This window comes from Parus major, chromosome 3 (genome assembly GCF_001522545.3).
Source record: "Parus major isolate Abel chromosome 3, Parus_major1.1, whole genome shotgun sequence".
In the NCBI taxonomy this organism is placed as follows: domain Eukaryota; kingdom Metazoa; phylum Chordata; class Aves; order Passeriformes; family Paridae; genus Parus; species Parus major.
In genome coordinates, this window is record NC_031770.1 from 75,456,401 (window position 1) to 75,473,866 (window position 17,466).

At 36.0% G+C, this 17,466-nt stretch overlaps 1 protein-coding gene across 7 annotated transcripts in view; it reads left to right on the plus strand.

Annotated features, from left to right (window-relative positions):
* EPHA7 (EPH receptor A7) overlaps positions 1 to 17,466 on the plus strand; it is a 165,813-nt gene that overhangs the window by 2,638 nt on the left and 145,709 nt on the right. For 6 of the 7 annotated variants that reach the window (XM_015621678.2, XM_015621674.2, XM_015621680.2 and 3 more), the window contains exons 2-3: positions 1,624 to 1,688; positions 5,921 to 6,590. In XM_015621678.2, coding sequence (XP_015477164.1) covers positions 1,624 to 1,688; positions 5,921 to 6,590 — 735 coding nt within the window. Of the gene's footprint in view, positions 1 to 46; positions 508 to 1,623; positions 1,689 to 5,920; positions 6,591 to 17,466 lie in introns of those variants that run through there. The other variant, XM_015621676.3, reaches the window with a different exon arrangement.

A 17,466-nucleotide genomic window follows, 5' to 3' on the forward strand; every position in this document is an offset into this window, starting at 1 on the left:
GCGCGGCGCCGGCCCCCAGCATCTCTTACCCGCGTTGCTGAACGAGCCGTGACGGCCACGGGTCTCCCCGCGCTGTGAGCAGGGCAGCGGCCGCTGGCTTGGAGAGCTCTTCCCCGGTAACTTTGGATGCCAGAGGGAACGGCACGATTTCTTTGCAAGGGGTGTTTGCAGAGCAGGGGTTGCTGTGTTGGGGCTTTTTTTGTTTGTTTGTTTATTTGTGGGTTTTCTTTTTGTTTGTTTTGTTTGCGTGTTATCTTTTCTTCCTCTGATGTGATCACCCGTTGCTACGTGATGGAGAATTACTGCCAAATAAAAAGTATAATGAATTGCAGCCGTAGTGTGTTGTGCTGGTGCTGAAACAGTTAAATTTTTGGTGGTACCTTTTTTTTTTTTCCAGGACCATTATAAATGTTCTTGTTTAACAAGCCGCCGCGTACACCACCTGCTTTTCTGTAGAAAGTGTTACAAAGTAAAGGCCCTTGAATCCAACCTTAATGACAGAAGCAGGTAATCCTTCTAGAGGGAGACTATCAAACTTCCTTAATGAGTAGTTCCACTTCATTACTGAAATACAGGCCTGGAAGCTACCGTTTTGTGTTCGGCTAGCATTCCATGTATTACTGTATGAATTAACTTACTAGGCATCTTTTTAGTAATTCACTGAAATTTGGTGTTAAATTCTCCTTGGAGAAAGGGGAAAAGCTAGAATTAAAACTGTTTTGATAGACCTGACAAAAGTTGCTTCAAGTTACAACCTTAAGTCACACATCTAAATATCTTCGACAGCGCAGAAATGCTGTGTTTAAAGTTATAAATAGCTTTATTGCTAAAGCTATATGAAATAGGTTCAAATTAGGAATGCTCCTGAAGAGTTGGTGTATTAGGCTATGATTAACCACTTTCAGAGGTAGGGTTACATTTAACTGAAAATAATTGTGGTGCTGCTAGAACTGATGTCTTTTATAAATGTCACCATGATGTGAAGATTTTAGCAAGCTATTACCATAAAGTGAATTAGTCTGATTTTGTGTATGTGAGGTGTGAGGCAATTGCAGAGTCTTTTATTTTCTGTATTCCTGGTTGTCATTTATTTGCAGAATTACTGCTTAATCACCAAAGGGAAGTATTTTTCACTTTGACACTCAAAAAAGATCATTCCTTTTTCAGTGTGACTCTCGGCAAGGTATAGACTGTGTAAATCAGTTTGGAAATGTGTTGAAATGTTTGTGTGTCTGTGTGCTTTAAGCTGATTGTAATAACCAGCATATGGAAAATGTCCCTATGAAAAAGGAGAGGGAGGGAGCTAGCATCTTAATGACTGATTAATAGCACTTCAGAGCACTAAAAAACCCCTCACTTTGTTTTAAGCAATGAAATTGTAAAGATTTATGTGTATCTGCTTATATGTGAATGGTGCATAATAATTTGTCTGTTTACAAATAAATACCTAGTCGTGATTGCAGATAATTTTCTAATAATATGAGGAAAAAATATTAATCTGTACAAAAATCATATTAATTCTATTACTTTTCAAAATTCTTAATTTGTTTCTTAGATTTAAATCCCCTCCTTGTTATGTGTAACAACCTGTGGAATTTTTTTTTTTTTTTCCCTTTTTTTTAGTAATATTGCTGGACTCTAAAGCACAACAGACAGAGTTGGAATGGATTTCCTCTCCTCCCAATGGGGTAAGTACTGCAGACAAAACTTAAGTTCCTAAAGATGAGTACATATTTTATTGAAGCAGTTGAAAGACCTGCTTTAAACTAGTTCCCCCTCATATTTCTCTCAGTAATCATACAGAGTGTTTATGGCTTCTTCATTTTTAGAATGAAACCTCAGGTTACAGCGTACAAATGTACAAGCTAATTAAAAGCAAGTGGCTCTTTGGAAACTTTTGGTACCTTTATGTTTTGTAGTGTATTTCTTTGTGCTGTACAAAGGATTTCACTGTATATTTATAACACAGTATTTTAAATCACTTTTTTTCCCTTTCTTTAGAAACAACAGATCTGCTTCTGTGTGGAAACTTTCTAAAAATATGTTTTTCATTTTCTGTATAATGGGCGATCATAAATTTGTTTACGATGTTTTCTTTGTAATTGAATAGCACAGATTGAAGTGCTCTAAAATAAAAACATTTATACTGCAGATGTGTTTGAAATGACATTCCAAACTTGAAACATCCCCAAGCCTTGAAGAGCTTGATATCTGGAACTAGGCATGAATTATGTGGTTAAGGCCACCTCCAGCTTGCGTACAAATTAATGTCATGGCATTCTATGAAATGTACCATTGTGAAATACATCATTATAAAAAATGAGATGCTTAGAAACACCAGTGTTATTGTCTTATTTGTTATATAAGTAAAGTTGAGAAATGCTGCTTTCAGTCTGAATTAAAAGTGTTACAAAACCTCTTCTTCCTCAATCCTTGAGAAAGGACACTTTCAGAAAGATATAATGAATATATTGTCCTACCTTAACTCAGTCCTACATGAACTTAGTCTGACAAATCATAAATTATATGGACAGTTCTTGCATGGAAACAGTCTTGCTGAATCTATTGTGACGCCTTGCATGAACAAGAACTTGGGGGATCAGTCCCTTAATCTTCAGTTCATTAAGAAATCTGGAGCCAGAAGAGCGTGAAGTGTGAGCAGGGATATAAAAGTGTAACAAATCCTTTAAATAAGAAGAATGAAAATGTGGAAGTGTCTTTCTTTAAAAGCAAGATGGTAGTATCAATACAAGCATAAACTGGAAACTAATCTAAGGACTTCAGAGGGAATGCAGTGTGAGCTCAATGTTTATGATGGCCAATAACCTCAGGATTAGCATTTTGCGCTGATTGAAGCCTTTACCAGAGGTGTTTGAAAGATTAGCTTGGTGGCACTTATATTAAGCTAACCTGTAGATGATGAAAGACATGTCATGATGAATGACGTGTTGCACATCAGCAACAAGTCAAGAAAGATGAGAGTCAAATTCAACAAACAGCGAAAGGCGAGTTTCAGAGGTAGTGAATTTCAATCACAAATTAAAAATGAATCAAAGCTAATGGCTAGATTTGTATGTGTGAAAGTGTTCAGAAAAAGCTGTCTTTAAATTAACATAAAAGCACCATTTTAATAAAATTTTGAAAATAAATGATTTTCTAATTTTAATTAATTATTTACTATGCAATAAAGACTTCATGGGAATGAACACAGAAAATTTAGAGAGAAACTACTGCATTATCACAGTACAGAATATATCAGTCAGACACTCGTTAAATGCCTCATTCAACTGCGAATGCTACATTTAACACTGTTAAGATAACTAAGAAGTTAAAATGCCATAAATTGAAACCAATAGAACAGGGCATATTCAAACAGATTTGCATGTATCACACCATATTTTGCAGTAGGACAAAGAAAAGTGGAGTTTTCTTTCTGTGAAATTGCTCACTATAAGAACGCTTCAATGAATGGTGACCTTAGCTGCCGTAGGTAAAAGCATCTTGAAGTACTGATATATTTTATTTCCTTGCAGATACTCTGATTATATAATTGCATCATAAATCACATTTCCTTAATTTTTTTTGCTTTGGTAAAATATGGAACAATAGCTCCAGTACTTAATGCTAGGGATCACGAAAAGTAGTGCTTCTTGTGTGAATTATTTTCCTTGACTGTAACATAATAATCTCTTTGATGCTAGTTACTGTCATGTAGTGAGATTTTGACTCTGAGAAAACTCATTTGTGTTGTATTGTCATGTGTAGGTTGATTTTGTAAAATGTGGTTTTTTTGTTGCATTTTTTTGTTTGTTTCAGTTTTGTTGTTTGGTTTTTTTTTTGAGGAGGAATGGTGATTTGTTTTGGTGGAGCAATCCTCATCTAAACTCCAGGAGACAGATTCTGTCGTGTGGTGCATGAGAGTTACTTTCATGTCAAAGATGCAATGCATTGTCTTAATGAATATCTTCTTGCAGAACCTGGCTTGGTGTCTTAAGGGAAGAATGCTCACACAAGATAAAACAACTCAGCCCCCAACACCAGACCATCTCAGAGAAACCCCAAAGGACAGAGCATTACCTGGCAAAATTGTCAGCTTGATCGGATTATGTTTTTAATGTGAAGATTTTTTTATTGTTGTGGTATAACCAAAACCGTCTCAGTCCAGGGCCCCTTTTTAATTTTTCTTGTTTTTTTCTAGCTCTTACAGAGGTGAAAAAAGAATTTACTCATTCAGCTCTAATAAATCTATTATGAAGATAGACTTTCTTTTTTTGTTCAGAGGTTAAAACAGTTCCATATGCAATCACTTCAGTTAACTCCATGAGCATTTAATAATCTATTTCAATAATTTAATACCATATGCATGTAATATATAATACTGTATATATCTCATCTATATTAACTGTAGGTCCTTGAAATGTGCTTTGATATTTACAACTTCTGTGCATTTCAGCATCTGCAGCTGTGATCTATTTTGTGGTGATAACTTCCAGCATCAATTCAGACACATCTGTTTTTTTCCTGAAACAGACAACAACATTAAAATGGTCTCATTTGCTGTCAAATAGGCTTGCAGAGTAATGTACACTGTGTGGCTCCTGATCTGGGAAACCAGTGCCTTCCATGCTTGGTTGCCGGTGTGAGGAATGTCAGTGGATGCTATATCCTGCAGAGGAAGAGCCCCACAAAACGCTTAAGCATGTGCTTACCATTAAGCTCATGAGTACAGTCACTGATCTTAAGCATGAGCTTAAGTGCATTATTGACACAGGGCCAGAGGGCTAAGTGCCATCCAGAGAAGTCATAGTTGCCTGTATCCTGGGGTGACGATAGCTCGCCCCCCTCCTCTAATTTATTACAGCTGCAGTTTCTGCAGGCACTGAAATGTTACAAGAAATGTGAAAAGAGGTGAGAGACAAGTGCTGTTTTGGTTACACCTGGATGGTTGTAAGATCTGCCTGGTTGATTTCAGTGGAAGGTTTGCCATTGCTGGAGGTGCAAATTCCCACGCTACCAAAGGCTGTTAAAGACTCTGGGATTGTTAAAGGCTTACCAGATCATTACACAGTTGGTAACCTAAAGAGAGAGCATCAACAACACTCAGGCTTTGAACCAGCGAGCTTTCAGTCATGTGGGTTGTTTTTAATTCTGTATGTAGCCTCATGGTTCATTTGAACTCCCAGGTAAACGAAGTTTGCCCCTTCCCATGTCGGTGTAGCCACTGGATAAAAGGCAAGGTGAGAAGGAGCTGCTGCTTAACCTTTCAGTCTGTAAATATAACCGAAGGTAGACTGAAAGGGAGACAACTGAAATATTTTCTTGCTTTCAGATTTTTAATTCTGTCCATTTTCTCTTGCCCTCTCACTATGCCACTTTGATAACATAGGGATAAGAATCATCTGACTCGTGAGTTTCAGGACCTGATCTCATGCTTTCTATACAACTGCAAGCTTCATTGGAAGTTTTACATGCACAGGTGTTACGTACTGTAATGCTGAGCAATTTCAGTTTCTAAGGCTTCATTGACGTTAGGTTTCTTTGGAAGAGAAGCTGCCTCCTTCCTTTTGGTCTTTGCTCTCACTCAAAACCATTGTGACCTTAAAAAAAAGTGTGTGAGCCCAGGGTGAAATCTGAACCTCGTGTGCTAAACAGCCTTTTCTGAAGCTGCCCCTTTGCAACTATGTCCGTGATACAACAATGATTTTTAGATGTTTTATGTGGTACTGACATGAAGGGGAGAGAGAGCATACACCTGCATTAATATGTATTTTCTTCATTTAGGTGCTTAACAGTATTTTTAACAATAACTTACTCTTAAAAACAAGGGAGACATGAGTTGTGTGAAGCTTTTTAAAATACTCAGTAGTTATATCTGGTGACATACTTCTTGTGTATTACTAACTGTTTGTTATCATTTTAGTGGGAAGAAATTAGTGGACTGGATGAAAACTACACTCCTATACGAACATACCAGGTATGCCAGGTGATGGAATCAAACCAAAACAACTGGCTTCGGACTAACTGGATTGCAAAAAGCAATGCACAAAGGATTTTTGTAGAACTGAAATTCACTCTGAGGGATTGTAACAGTCTTCCTGGAGTTCTGGGGACTTGTAAAGAAACTTTTAACTTGTATTATTATGAAACAGACTACGACACTGGCAGGAATATCCGAGAAAACCAATATGTAAAAATAGACACTATTGCAGCAGATGAAAGTTTTACCCAGGGTGATCTTGGGGAGAGAAAAATGAAACTTAACACAGAGGTGAGAGAAATTGGACCTTTGTCCAAAAAAGGATTCTATCTTGCGTTTCAGGACGTAGGGGCCTGCATTGCTTTGGTCTCTGTCAAAGTCTACTACAAGAAGTGCTGGTCCATCATTGAGAACTTAGCTATTTTTCCTGACACAGTGACTGGCTCAGAGTTTTCCTCTTTAGTTGAAGTGCGAGGAACTTGTGTCAGCAGTGCGGAGGAGGAGGCGGAGAACTCGCCGAAGATGCACTGTAGCGCAGAGGGAGAATGGTTAGTGCCTATTGGAAAATGTATCTGCAAAGCAGGATACCAGCAGAAAGGAGACACCTGTGAACGTAAGTAAATACAAAACCTACTGTAAATTCTAGGTCATGTTCTACCAGATTTTTCTTTTTTTTTTTTTTTTTCCTTTCTTTTTTTTTTCTTTTTTTAAAGAGAAATCATTAGTCTGCTTTTAAAGTTTTCAGATCCTCAATCTGTGGAGTTCACACTGGTTAATCTAAATCAGTCAGTCTGTCTGATTATGAAAATCAGTGGTTGCACAATGCATTTTTAAATTTAAAGAAAAAAAAGTTGAAGTCATAAGAAGTATAAAGATAGGTTCAGGACTAACATTATGAACTGATTAATGTGGTGTTGTACCTTTTGGTAAGACTGAGTAAGGCATGCCTATCACAGAACATTGTGTCAATAATGTCAGGTATGAGTAGGTAAACAGTTTGTTCTTTCACATGATCTCTGACCGAATTATAAGGAAACTAAAATAGATGTAGTAAACAGCATGGGGTGTGGTTAGTGATGGGAAGAATACACACAAAATCAAAACCAAACTAGAGATTCATGTCAGGTGTGTAAGAATTGTAAATGCAAGACAGATATTTCAAACGGAGTGTCAAATTTTCAGAATAAAGTACGATATCCTTTCTATAATGGCTTTTTTTTTGCACAAAACTAACTCTAAACTTTTGGCTTGCAGTTGGATTATTGTGATTATTTTAAAATACTAGCAGATCAGAGACTGTTGAGTTGCACTTCCTGATTCAAGACTAATTCAATTGATCATGTTCTTAAAATTACACTTAGCATTGCTGTCACTGGGGCTACAGACATAAGACATTTCTGCTTAGCATGAGAAAGAAGGTTTTTTGTCTTTCCTTCCAGTAAAAATAAGAGAATCTGCAGTTTGTTTGAAAACAGATATTTTCATGCACATTTAATACAAGGTCTATAATTTTTATCACAAGATAACACAAGGAGTTACACATCACCATATGTTTATTGCAAGATAGGCAGACATTTGTTGGTGAGAAGTATTGTAAGTGAAAAAGTGAAAAAACCTCCACAAATCTATGACAAGGAGAAGTTTACATAATCTCCAAAACAAAGCTGGCAGCACTCACTGTGTCTCAGGTGCCTCGGTCTGATGAGGACTTCAAAATCTGTAGAGGATTTGGGGCATCCTAAAACAAAGTAAATTAGTCTCTTTATTAATAGTTTGTCCTTATGAAAAAAACACAGTTCTGCTTTTGATGTGTTTTTATGAGGAAATTCAGTAGAAGGTGAAGTGAATGGAGTTGATCTGAGGCCTTTGTAGCTCCACACAAATCTTTCATTGTTCTGTTGGGAAGAGATGAAGTCTTAAACACTGCAGAGGGTGATCTCATTAGGAGTAATTGTAATGTGAAAAACTGCCCTGACAAAACCGTTTGGTAGACTGTATTAGAAGTCTGTTAAAAATATTAAGTGTTATGATGTAGCATTGAAGTCTGTGTTGAGGTTTTAGATTAATTTTTTTTCTGAGTGACTGATTTTTTTCCATTTTTTAGTTAACTTGCTCTTGATTACAGACCTAGTTATCGTTGATGTAATTAATATACTAATTTTATTTGACTTTCAATAAGAGACAGAAAATATCCAAAAAAAACCCCAGTGTATGTTAGGAAGGGGGTGGGGAATGTGAGCTGAGTGAGCATGGCAGGGATGGATAGAGAAGAAATTAATGTTTGGTGACTGGAATTCAAGTAACCTGTTTATTAAACTGGCTTCTTAATTTCTGACTGTGCTGATGTTGACAAAAGAATTAAATGATAACTTGTACTTGAGCCTGGTGGCGTGCTCATTTGCAAGAACACTTCCCATTTTTGGCTTGCGTCCAAAGCAATCGCTAGGAGAACACGCTACTCTGGAAGGAGTCCAGAGGATCATTTATGGTATTTTTCCTCTTTTCTTTCAGTGATCCTGTTAAGAGTTTCAAAACAAACTCTGGCCCCATATTGAGGCAAGTTAATGTGTTTGAGAGGGAAAAGGTGGTAGGCAGGAACTCATCGAGTGCGCGCCGAGTCGGCAGCTCCGACTCAGAACGATGTGGGTGACTGTGGCACATGCTTGTAATTGCCGTGTGTGTGTGTCCTGTCTGGGCTGGAGGATGTTATTAAGTATGATCAACTATGTAGTGACCGATAATACAGCTGGCACACTGATATAGGGTCTGTTTTTTGTGACAGATATTGAGAGAAACTTATCTGAACATTGACACTAATGCACCTGGCTATCTGTTACTGTCAAGCTGTGTAACAGATCAAGTGGAAGCAAGTTGGTGTGCGCTTCCTTAAGCCGGAGCTTTTATAGCCCTGTCTGAGGGCTCACTTCTGCAAATACTTTGTACCTGGCACGCTGCGTGACTTCTTTGGGACTACTCGGGGCAGAAAGTATTGTGCTCTGTCAGGATGGGCAGAAGTCTGTGATTCTTCTCTCACACTTGCTAAAGCTCTGCTGAATTAACTTAACAGGATAGAATGGTCTTTTAAAGATACAGAATAATACCTTATCCGGCTGTGTTGTAGCAAAGGTAGGAGTAGATGGCCACATTGTAGTTCCAAATAGCTCTTCCGCCTGTAACTCAGCAGGGATTTTCATTTGTGTTACTCTAGCTTGATTGGCTGTCTGTGATTGAATAATGTGTTCCTTTTGCATACAGCTCTTCTCCTGTTTGTGAAATTTATTGAGTTCAGATACTAAAACAATTGAATTTTGATTTATACACAACTCTGCACTGGATGCATTTTATTTTATTTTTTTTTTTAATGAATGTGAGTAACTTGTAGTGCTGGAAAGGATAAGGAAGAAAACAGTCATGAGTGGTGAAACACATAACCTGGAAAATAAGGTCCCATGTGCCCTCTTCATTGATCTTTAAAACTGAGTTAGTTTTTGTTGGGTTTTTTTTTTCCGTTTGGATGTACACTGATTACTTCTCACTATATGAGTGCCAAAGAATCCTTATGACCTCAGTGGTCTAACACATACATAAGAGAGCCAAATTTCAGAGAGCTCACAAATGCAGTTTAAAGCAAAATCTTAAAGCTGTGTGAAACAGGCATGAGAAAACTAGGTGAGTCTCTGAACTTCTATTTGCAGATTGTTCTGCAATGTGTACAAGGAGACTATATCCTCAGTGTTGATCTTAGTTCTGCTGGTGTGTAGCACTAGGCTTAGGTGTGGAAATTGTAATTTTAAAGGATTATCTTGAAGGGTACCTAGGAGCAGTACTAGAAAGGTACTTAGACATATTCAGTTCTTTTAACAGTATGTATTGCATCTGTTCTGGGGGAAAAAACCCATCCAACCAACCAAAAAACCCCCATCCAAGCAACCAAAAAAACCCCAACCACAAAACCCAATGGAATTCTCAGGAACTGCAGTGGACTCCCAATAGGTCTAACTTGGACTTTTCTCACAGTGGAGTTCATTTGATATGTTATGCATGTAAAGGAGTACACTGTGATCAGTGATTGATATTTGAAGGTGAAAATAATTCTATGAGAGCTTCTACTATAATGTATTTTCCATCTGTTTCATGTTAGTTGGGGGTGGAGAGGGAGAGAATTAAATTTATTCAATCAGAGAATAGAGTGATATTTCAGAAGGTAGGAAGCTTCTCTTAATATTAATGAACTGAGAAATTTCATAGATCATTGGGCACCATGTCCAAAAATTCGAATTCCTAGGAAAAGCCAAATGGGTGCATTTTACTGTTAAATGTATTATAATACTCTATGCATTAACAATTGTTTTATTGGCCTCCAAATGAGGAGGGGATTATAGCTACTTGCACATTTTGTCTTGGTGAGGTAAAAAGGGAGCTACAGGCTTTTCTTTCCAGACTTTGTCAAGTGCTATACACTGTGCCAAAGAGCAAGCTGCATCTGTTCCTTCTCTTTTTTTGTTCTTGGGACAAACTTTTTATCTCTTCACTTTGTGAGCTACTACTTGATAACAGATCCAGAAACTGAATTTGCCTTATGTGCAGCATATTTGTGGTAAAGTATGTGTGGTTGTGGTTTTTTTTTTGTTCAGTTGTTTTTTGATTTTTTTCTTGTGTGTTTTGTTTTTTAATGTTACTCCATTTAGGAGCTGATGTGCCACATGTTTGTTAATAGAGGACAATGAATTTAAGATGGGAATGTGAATAAGTTGTCATTAAAACAAATATTACTACACTTCCCAAAATCCCAAGTTGCACATATCGTGAACTATGGAGTGTCACAGAAGCTGTGGGTGACCTTCAACTTGAGTAACCTATGCTGGCATTCCTGGATTTTCAATGTGAAATTTTTTTGTTTTGTGGAGATGGGGAAAATGGTAGAAAACTTTTCAATGGCATTTATATCATCAAGACTTTAAATATTTCTTTTTTTGAAGAAGAGTTACCTTTCTTCCATTTGCTTCTGGAATTACTCTAGGGAAGATAATGTAATTAGTTTCAGCTAATTGAACCTGAGCAGAGAATGAGGGTATCTCTGTGTCACTGAGTCTTGTCATTTTCTCAGAAGCAGAAGTTCAACAGCAGAGCATCTATCTCCTTCTCTTTTTATTCCCTAACATATTAAATAACTTTTCTCTTCCTTTTTAAAGAAAGGTCAGTGGGACGTGATATCAGGCACCACATACAGCTGAATACAAACTATTTGATTAAAAAAAAAAAAAATAAAAAATTAAAAGGTAGGTATCTTTGCAAAGGATCCTATCATGTTTCAGGAAAATAAACTGGATACTTTAAAGTGAATGTAAGACCTTCTGGCTACATGGTCAAGAATTACTGAAGGTATTTCTACCATGAAATGGAGAGCTTTGATTTCTGCTTCAAGTTCCCTTTGGGATTTGTAAAAGTGGAAAGTTTTTGGCTATCATTCACCCTGTAATCTTCTGACTTCCCTTCTTGTCAGGGAGGTGTCATAGAAAGATATATTTTCTTGCTATATCTTCCTTTCAAAATAGTCTAGTGTTCATAAAGATGATTATTTTTTACAAATTTATTAGTCTCTCTAAGTAATTTGGATTTCTTTGACTTACTTTGTTGATGCTCTTCAGCTTTCTGGATGCAAAAGCACAGAGAACAGAAAGGAAAAGGAGCTATGTCCAAGTGGTTTCGAAATAAAGTATCACAAAATAGCTGGTGTTCTTAGTGAACAGGGTGAGCTTTTCCCTGAAACAAACTGATGCCTTCATGCTTCATAAAATCTGTTTCAGGTCTCTTCTGCGTTGTCTTTTGGCCCTAAGATACAATTGAATTTTGTAGTGTTGCTCTGCCAGAAGTATCTGAATTAGTTAGATAAGTATGATTATAGACTGCCATAGTTTGGTGATACAGCATCCTCTCCCAAATGTGATATAAAGATATGAGAGAAGTAAAATGATGAGAAGTCAAACTGATAAGTAATGAAAGCAGTCAAAACCATCTCGTTTTCACTGATAATGCCATCAGAGTGATCCCTAAAATTAATTAACTTCAGAGCTACTGACAGATTTAGTTCCCAACAAACAGACGTAGTTTTTCTTCAGAAGAGCTGAAAGAGGTGAAGTTGCACATGCAAATGGGCAATCAGGAGCCCAGATCCTAGGAATGGGGTTGTTGGATAATGTAGTTGAATGTAGATCTCTTTCCCTCTCCAGCCTCTCTTCTCCTCCTCTGCCCTCCCTCCTGTCAGTCTTCCCAGCTTCTGCTGTCTCCAGGAATTAATTTTAGTTTTGCATTTTACTTGAGGTTTGTTGAATACCGATTTCTTTAACTAAATTTTCTGCATGGTGGTGGTTCATGTTTTGTTGTTTTTTTTTTTGTCAGATCCACTGCTGTGCACAGATTCTGAAATGAAAACAAAACCAGCAATGAAATCTAAGAGAATTTTAGTAATATCTCCTTTAGTTACAGAGGAAGCACTAAAACTGTCTGTTTTACGGGTCTGGGATGCCACTACTGAATTAGCTACGGTTGCTCAACAGCTGGGCCATTAACTCCTTAGCCATAAAGTCTATCTGCTGTTTGTTCTAAATGAAGCTTTAGCTGGTATTTAGAAATGGAATCTCATCCTGTCAAGTCTGTTGCCCAAAAACATACGTTTTCCTTCTGAAACAAACTTTTCTTCCCAGAATCTTTTGTGGAGGGTGCAATAGGCGTCTAATGGTTTTGCAGTCATTTTCTGAGTTTGCTATGTTTCTAAATGTAAAAAAGTTTTCCTACATGAAAAAGAAGCTGCTTACTTGGAAATTCTGAGATTGTTTGTTTGTTTTGGTAGGAGTTTTTTATTTTTGTCCAGGGTTTCTGCTAACCTCTCAGAATTAGGCCACTAAAAATAAATTTATTCTTTCATTCCTGAGTACAAATGGGGGAAGTTACATATAATCCCCATTAGGAGTATCATAAGTGTACATGCATTCCATTAAATATGACTATGAGCTTTTTAAGAAAAAGCAAAACGAATCCCATCCAAAAACAAGGTTTCAGGAACTGAAAAAAAGAGAATTAGTAGGTTACAAAGAAACTGACAGTAGGAATCAATTAATGGAAGAACCAATCACAGAAAAGAGAAGAACATGTTAATAACTATTTACTTAATCTACTTCATGTATCTATAAAACATCTGTTATCTGTATGGTGAAATGCTGTTGAAAGTTGTTCAAGAAAGCTGCAGTTCAAAGTATAAATTATTCTCTGAAAATAAGGAACCATAAGTAAAGGACTGAATTTGAGTTTTTTATTTAAGAATTGAGACAACCATATGGTCAGATCTATGTTTGGTACTGAAGCTGAAAAAAAAAAAAGGAAATTATGAAATTATGTGGGCAAAATGTTTGGTTAACTAGATTAGCTTTTGAATTTTGATGCATCACAAACTTCCTCTGTTATTGTGAAAATATTTGCTCCTCGATAACAGTTCCTATATATTAAGCAATATTAAATCCTTAAGAATATCTTTCTGTTTTCATTTGGGAAACTGTGGAGATGGTTTTAGTGCAGGTTTTCAGTTAATACCATGCTTATTATTACTCGAACTATAGAGTAAAAGATAATTCTTGCTTCTTGACGTCTCAGCTGGCTTACCCTATGCTGATCAAGCTCTTTCTGCAATGCTAATTTAGTTATTATTAACAATAATCCATACAAAGTTTATTGTGGATTAACACTTTCTAGATTGAAAACAAATAAAACATGTTCAAATTAATATCTGCAAAGTCAAAATGGATCTTTTGAAGTTTTATAGTAAGTTATATAAATTACATACTTATAATTTAATTGTGTTGTTTGTTGCCTCTCCTTGAGGTACTGTAAATATTATTTTTATAAAAGCTTAAGGCTGTGGAACCAAATTGAGAGTAAAAAAGTTTGTGGGAGTTTCCTTCAAAGAATTAGAAAAGTATATTCAGGGAGCTTATTAAAAGCCAAGTGCTTGACAGGAAAAATATGTAGATTTCTACTGTAATCCTTCACAGAGTGTTGTGGCATCAAAGAGAACCAAAAAAAGAGCAGGTTCACTATTTAAGTCAGCATTACCTGTCTTTAATTTCATAAAAAGAAACCCCTCTTTACAGAATGGTGTGTCTAATTTCTTTTATAATGTTGTGCTACTGTGAAAACGGCAGCAGTAGCAAATGTATTTAAGACATTTTTAGGAACATACTTCTTACTTAGAGAAGCTTTTATCCTCATGCAGTTCCTAATCTTTTGTGCTGCTGCTGCCTGTCACAGTGAGTTCTCTTGTCCCAAATATTAATGAAAAGTTTATGTTATATGTGAAAGTGAATAGTATCCAGTTATTAGTTCACGGCAGAAACTGTGTTTCATTTCTTGCTCTCAGACACATTAGCAGCTTATGCCTGGTGGCTCTGGTGAAAGTTTTTTTGTATACTTTATATACATATTTTCCTTTAATGACGATTTCTGACTTCACAGTCTCCCTAATAAACACAATACACAAACAAAAATGAGAGTGTCTGTTAAGTATTTAACACTTTTTCCTCTTATTTTCCTTTATTAAGAAGATACTTTCCATTTAGGAAAAATTATCTCTTTGAATGTATATGCTCTTTGGAAAATCTTGCTTAATATGAAGCTAATTTATAAGTCTAATTCAGAGTAGCAAAGGCAACCAAGATAAATAAATATTGCATGCAATAATAATTGTGCTCAAATATTGTATTTCTTGAGTTCAGATCCTGTCAGTGCATGTACCTGTGCATTTTTATTTAGCTGGGTGGCCCCAGTGCTTGTCTTAAGGAGGATAAAGTTGCTCACATCTCTAACAAATATCAGGGTGTTTTACCCAGGGTAATTTGATACTTTAACCTCTTATTTTTTATGATTTGGATTAGTTACATGTGTCTCTTGGCAAGACATGGCTCTCCTGCAGTAAAAGTATCAAGCATTTTTTTAATAAAAGCTTAATTAACTCCAATTGTTAAAATCATCTGATATCAGTGCATACCTCAAATGTATGTGATTGATGGGAAAGAAAAGGAAGTACATGATGGAGAAACATAATAACTGATAATGTTTTGCAGTGTATTTAGTAAACATAAATGCAAAAATTACATCTTGTTGTAATTGTGAAATACACTAAGGCTTTAGAAAGGCTAGAGTAAGTCTACAGCAGGCTGGCTGCTGATTTTTTTTTTTTTTTCTTTAACAAAAAAAATTCTGATAATATGTATTATCATAAATAAGTACGCTGAGAAAGTGTAAAAATGAAGTTTCTACTTTTCACTAAACAAGTTACACATATTTTAAGGAAGTAATGGCTAATGCAGGAAACTATCTGTAGAACTGCAGGCTGAGGCACCATCCCCAGAATTTAATGGCAAGAATCCCATTAACTTAATGGGAGTAACATCATGTGTTGATCTTTTCCTCCTGAGGAAAGTGCTAAAGTTTTAGGCAAGTGTAAGCATATACATAAACTTGAAACTTCTACGTTGATGAAACATATCTAAATGCATGCTTTATTAAAATTTTCAGAATTGTAATATTGTGCTGCTATAAAATTATACAGAAAAGTGAATATAAACAGGATCCTAAAATTACACTGATGTTCCATCTCACACTGGTAAGCTCTGATATAATCTCTAGCATAATTAGTGGCTATAGCTTGTTATTTTTTTCTTGCATGTAGTGAATATGACATATCATGCAGTGTAGATGATTAGTGTTCAATTTACAGGGGATGGAACACAGTGGATTAAACTTGTGGGGGAGGGTCAAGTGGTATTTGGAGGTTTTCTGGAAGGTGACTAACGTGGTGGCCTCATGTGGCCATATGCACGAGACTTGGTGTACGTTCCCTTTCCTGTCTTACTGGATATGTCCTCAGAATGTGACCCCTGACAGCTGCTAGAGCTAATTTTTCTCAAATGACCATGTATTTGCTTTATTTCCGGCCTTATAACATAGTGTACGTGTGCATATTTTCCTATGGAAATCTAAACCCGTGTGTAGGAGGTGGCAGGGTGTCATTGATCCACTTGTGATGGCCCATCAGAACAAAACTCAGGAGTTGTATGGAGCTTGTATTAATGACCTGATCCACTTGATTTTTTTTTTTTTCTTTTTCTTTCTTTACTCTAAACTCTTATATGGGTGGATTCTGAGAAGAAATGATACATTTAATGAAAATGTGTGGGGTGCCTATTTGAATCAATCAATTTGTGTCCACAGAGGGATATAGCTGACGTTGAAAAACTCATTAAATATCTAATAGAAAATATTGGAACCCTTGCTTAATTACCATGAAAATTCTTAAAGAATGTTGGCAATTGAGGCTTTATAAGTAAAGCCTATTGTATTCCTAAAAGTTGGGCAGTTTGTGTGCCAAACAGCTCAGCTCTGTTGATGCTAGAACAAATAGCATGTTCAAAAATTTGTCTGTGGGACATGAACTGAGTGGGCAACATTTGGCTGTGATCACTGGCCATATTTACATGATCTCACTCAACTCAAGTTATCCAGGCTTAGGTCAATTATTTTTCTTGCTGAGGAGAACTTGAGCTTGCAGTAGAAGGTTTTATTATCTACTGCTGAAACTTGTTCTTCCCATAGTGTAGCAGTTAGAACCATTCATACAGTGTGATAGATTCCAGTCCTTTAGGTTATGAGCTTTATATTTTATATAAATATATTTATTTATATGAATAGGTATAATATATAAAACACACAGACATGCATATAAAATATAAACCATTTAATCTTGACTGTTTGAGTTCTAGTGTTTCCAAATGTTGATATTATTTTGTTTCGATTAATTATTTGCATTGTGTACATATGTATGTATTTATTAGGTGAATGGTAGAACTGGAGAAAAAGTTTTACTGATTTTTTTTACCTTATAAGAGTGATGTGTTTCTATGTCAAAGGAAATGGACATGTATTGATCTTTTCCCTTGTTTCTGTTAGAATGTATAGTTTTCCTTGAAGTCTTAGAACATCAAGTAAGAAAATGTAACTAGAAAGAACAGATTTTTTTTAAAGCTAATACATGGTGTTTTGTTTTTAATTGCTACATAGAGATAGTTTTGGGATATGACTGGAATACTTTCAAAGAGAGGGTATTCTTAACTTGATTTTATTGTCTTAGATCAGGTCCATGGTACAGCTTCTTAGCTGAAATCAAGCATTGAATCTTGGATGTTTGATTTCTCATGTTTTAAAATGTCAACATATTTTTTCTTGATTGATTTATTTGCACAGTAAAGAAATTAAACAACTCTTAATTTTATTTCTTTTGTTCAATTTCTTGAAAAGGTTTGTTCCATATCAGTAGCTCTTCAGGAAAAAATAACATTAATTATATTATTTACTGAGTATATTATAATTGTGACATTGTTCTGTGCTGATTGTGCAAGGACACATTTTTCTGTAACACAGACAAATGGACAGCTTTCAAA